General features: G+C 42.6%; 1 protein-coding gene across 1 annotated transcript; it reads left to right on the top strand.

Annotated features, from left to right (window-relative positions):
• The first annotated feature begins 1,069 nt into the window (after positions 1–1,069).
• LOC143858964 (uncharacterized) lies at positions 1,070–1,818 on the top strand. The gene is made up of 2 exons (XM_077369657.1): positions 1,070–1,151; positions 1,301–1,818. Exons 1-2 carry the CDS (start codon positions 1,070–1,072, stop codon positions 1,816–1,818), a joined length of 600 nt encoding a protein of 199 aa, XP_077225772.1.
• The last annotated feature ends 3,165 nt before the right edge of the window (positions 1,819–4,983 follow it).

Below are 4,983 nucleotides of genomic sequence, written 5' to 3'. Positions count from 1 at the left end.
CCGGAAAACGGTTGCTCCGACCGGTGATTTTCCGGGAAGGATGTGAAGTTCGTCGAGAGATGAGTCAAATGCAACAAACGGTGCCTAAATCCGATGTCAAACGAACCCAGAAAATGAAATCGAAATTTGTTGTTTTTTTGGGATTTTTCTGGAATTTATTCTGCTGTTGGAGAAGATGATGAACAGTGATGGGCCGATGGACCGCGCAGGCCCGTTAAGGATCCATCAAGGATCCGCGATTTTTAGAAAGGCCCAGTTGACCGGTCAGGCCCACAAAACCCGTCTGGGCCCACCAGACCCAACCCAAACCGGCCCAGGGACCATTTTTGGGCCATTTTTGTCATTTTTGGGGTTTTGGGCCTGGCTAATATTAGTTCTAGGGGTTTGGAACTCTCCTGAACCAATTTTTGGAGTCAGTTTTTGCATTTGAGCACTGTATTATATGGTTACAGTGTAAATTCAACAAAATTTGGTTTTATTTGTTTGATTTTGAGTCAAAATTTTTTTTGGGTTTTGGGCCGGGTAAATCCGGATTTGGGGGATTTCCACCCCTCTGAACCCAAATTTGATGTCTATTTTTCATGGAACTTGAAAACAAGTTTTATGTACACATGTTTGTACACTTTGTTCATTATTTTAGTTGTGAATGAACAAAGAATTGTGATTCCGACTGGGAAACGGAATCGCTTAGGATTAGTGGTTTAAATAAAGAACAGTGTCGTATATAGTGACACATTATGAACTATAACCACTTTAAGTTGCGTCTATTTGTCCAAGAGCAACATTCAGCCCAACGGATGACTGTTGCTTTGCACAAATATGCGGTGTGAGAGGGCTAGGCCTGGATAACTTGGTTTGGGGTTGCGCTTCTACCCAACGGTGATGTGTACCTTAAGTATAGAGTTCTTTGGCCCTAGTTAGTCTCATGGATGAGAGCCAAATGTGTGTCGTGGCACAGCCCAACGGACGACCCATGATGATACGCTGGTGTCTCCCTAGAATCACATTTATGTGTTTCTGTGATTCTAGGCAATCCAACTGACTTCCCTAAAGATACATTGACTTAAAAATGGAACCAAATGTGTATCGTGGCATGGCCCAACGGACATCCCACGGTGACACACCGGGTGTTCCATCAAGAACACACTTATGTATTTTGTGTTTCTGTTTACTTTAGTCATTTATTTTAAAGTTGGATTACATTAAATCGTGGATTTTACTGAATAAACTCCTTTTGTGGATCTAAATGGTGTCTTAGATAGTGAGCAAAATTGTAACTGTCTGTCTTTTTCGTCTACAGCATTGAACCCTAGTTCTATCTCTAGTTATTTGTCCGGGATCGAGGTTTTGAGTGGGACTAATTTCGGAAAATGGAAGAATCATATTCACATAGTCTTAGGGTGTTTGGACCTAGATTATGCACTTAGGAATGACAAACCTGAAGTGCCTTCTAATGAAAGTACTGCTGCGGATTTGGCTACCTATGAAAAATGGGAACGGTCAAACCGCATGAGCCTTATGATTATGAAAAGCACGATCTCTACCTCCATCCGAGGAGGCATTCCCGACTCAGAGGAAAATGAGGAATTTACTGCTAGCGTGTACCTACAGGCAGTAGAGGATCAGTTTAAGGGATCGTCTAAGGCTCTTGCCAGTACACTGATGATGAACATGATCACTATGAAGTACAATGGAAGTAGTGGTGTGAGAGAGCACATAATGCGAATGAATGACATGGCCTCCCAGCTAAACAAAATGAACATGGAGATCTCTGATGGTTTCCTTGTTCATTTCATGATGACATCTCTTCCTGCGTAGTTTACTCCATTTAAAATTAATTACAATACGCAGAAAGAGAAGTGGGAAATGAGTGAACTCATAGCCATGTGTGTTCAAGAAGAAGAGAGGTTGAAGACCGAGCAACCTGAAAGTGCTCATTACACCACAGAGGGAACATTGAAGGGTCACTTCAAGAAGAAAACCAAAGGAAAGGGCTTTGGGAAAGGCAAGAAGAAGGTAGCAAGTGGTTCGGCTCAGGGCTTGACCTGTGAGATGAAAAGTCGTATTAGGTGCCATTTCTGTAAGAAACTTGGTCACATAAAGAAAGAGTGCTCCAAGTATGAAGAGTGGCTGCATAAGAAAGGTAATAATTCAGTTTTTGTTTGTCATGAATCTTTCCTTGTAAATGCTCCTAGAAATACCTGGTGGATAAATACAGGTTCCACTATTCACATCTCGAATTCCTTGCAGGGATTTCAAGAGAGACGGAGACTCAGGAAAGGGGAGTGAACCATTAAGATGGAAAATGGAGTAGAAGCAGACGTCAAGGCTATTAGCACTTTTCGTCTTGTATTAGATAGTGGCTTCATTATGTATTTGGAAGACACATTTTATGTACCTGCCATGAGCAGAAACCTTATATCTGTATCCAGACTTGATTCCTCTGGATTTGAATTTAAGTTTGGGAATAAAGGTTTTACATTACTCCATGATTCCAATGTTGTTGGTTCTGGTCCTCTTGTGGGCAATCTATATATGATTAATTTAGATAGCTCGTTTACACATTCTCTGTTATCCATGCATGTGAATGAGGAAATCAGTTACCGTGGCAATAAACGGGGTCGAGTTGATGAAAACTCTTCCAGTTTGTGGCATAAGCGTTTAGGCCACATTTCCATTAGTCGTATGGAAAGACTAGTGAAGGATGGAGTTCTTCCTCCTCTTGACTTTTCTGATTTCGGGACTTGTAGGCAGTGTCTTAAGGGTAAACAAACCAAAACTAGTAAGAAGGGCGCCACTAGGAGTACCGACCTGTTAGAAGTTATTCACACTGATATCTGTGGGCCATTTCCTACTCCTGCCCTAAGTGGCGAGAGATATTTCATTACCTTTATCGATGACTTTTCTCGTTTTAGCTACGTCTATCTCATCAAAGAAAATTCGGAAGCACTGGATACCTTTAAGATCTATAAGGCTGAGATTGAGTTACAACTTGACCGGAAGATTAAGGTTGTGAGGTCCGATAGAGGTGGGGAGTACTATGGCAGATATTCCGATACGGGCCGCAGTCCAGGTGCGTTCGCACTTTACCTACAAGAGAACGGTATTGTCGCTCAGTACACGATGCCAGGTACACCTGAGCAAAATTGTGTTGCTGAGAGACGAAACCGTACTCTTATGGATATGGTGAGGAGCATGATTTGCAATTCACCATTGCCTGAGTCCTTGTGGGGAGAAGCATTGAAAACAGCCGTTCATATCCTAAACCGTGTACCGAGTATAGCTGTGGCTAAGACCCCTTATGAGTTATGGGCCGGTAAAAAGCCTAAGCTAGGATATTTGCATGTTTGGGGCTGTATGGCTGAAGCCAAAATATATAACTCACAGTTGAGAAAGTTAGACGGTAGGACCATCTCTTGTTACTTCATAGGTTACTCTGTACGGTCTAAGGGTTATAGGTTCTATAGTTCTACTCATAGCACCCGGGTTGTAGAGACTAGATATGCTGTATTCTTAGAGGATGGTGATCTCAGTGGGAGTTCTGTGCCTAGGTCACTTACTTTTGAGGAGAACCGGATATTTGTTCCAATACCGATAATCCAAGAAAGAGTAGTGTCGATTCCTCCACCTGAGGATATTGATGCACCAGATGGCACATTGGAGGTTTTGCCCCACATTCCTGATGCTCCAGCAACGATTGTCGCTGAGCAATCTGTGCGTAGGTCACAAAGAGAAAGGAGGTCAGCCATCTCTGATGACTATGTTGTCTATCTAAACGAGTGTGACTACCACGGTGAAATGGATAATGATCCACTTTCATTTGGTCAGGCCATAAAAAGCGACCGATCAGCTCAGTGGCTTCAAGCCATGAAGGATGAGTTGCTCTCGATGGAAAAGAACTGTGTCTGGGAACTCACCGAGTTACCTAAAGGGGTCAAGCCTGTAGGCTGTAAATGGGTCTTCAAGACCAAAAGAGACTCTAAGGGCGGTATTGAAAGATATAAGGCCAGACTAGTCGCTAAGGGGTTCACTCAGAAAGGGGGAATAGATTTCAAAGAGACTTTCTCTCCAGTATCAAGGAAAGATTCTTTGAGGATAGTCATGGCTTTGGTGACTCATTATAACTTAGAGTTACACCAGATGGATGTGAAGACTGCATTTTTAAATGGTGATCTTCATGAGGATGTCTATATGATTCAGCCTGAAGGTTTTAAGGCTGAGAGAGAAGAGCACCTAGGCAGTAGGCTTAAAAAGTCCATTTACGGACTTAAGCAGGCTTCTAGGCAGTGGTATCTGAAATTTCATGAGGTAGTGTCTAGTTTTGGGTTCAAGGAAAATGCTGTAGATCAATGCATATATCTTAAGGTTAGTGGGAGTCGATTCATCATCCTAGTGTTATATGTTGATGATATACTACTTGATGATATACTACTTGCCAGTAGTAACCTAGGCATGCTGAAAGAAACAAAACAATTCCTCTCAAGGAATTTTGATATGAAAGATCTTGGTGAAGCTTCCTATGTTATACAAATAGAGATTCATCGAGATAGGACTAGAGGATTGTTGGGATTGTCTCAGAAGACCTATATAGAAAAAGTCCTTAAGAGATTCAGCATGGAGAGGTGCTCCCCTATTCTTGCCCTATAGTTAAGGGCGATGTATTCAGTCAGTTACAATGTCCCAGGAACGCACTGGAACGGGATGAGATGAGACATATTCCGTATGCTTCCGCTGTTGGTAGTCTCATGTATGCTCAGGTCTGTACCCGTCCAGATATTTCATTTGCAGTTGGCATGCATGGTAGATACCAAAGTGACCCAGGTCTGGATCACTGGAAGGCAGCCAAAAAGGTTATGCGTTACCTGCGAGGGACTTCAGATTACATGCTCACATTTAGGAGATCGGATAGCCTTGAGGTGATTGGCTATTCTGATTCCGACTTCGCTGGTTGTCGGGACACCCATCGGTCCACTTCTGGTTATA

This window comes from Tasmannia lanceolata, unplaced genomic scaffold (genome assembly GCF_043159265.1).
Source record: "Tasmannia lanceolata isolate RefF3 unplaced genomic scaffold, GAP_Taslan_0.1 ptg000029l, whole genome shotgun sequence".
Taxonomy (NCBI): Eukaryota; Viridiplantae; Streptophyta; class Magnoliopsida; order Canellales; family Winteraceae; genus Tasmannia; species Tasmannia lanceolata.
Note: the sequence above shows the minus strand (reverse complement) of the source record. Positions and strands in the feature narration are given on the sequence as shown.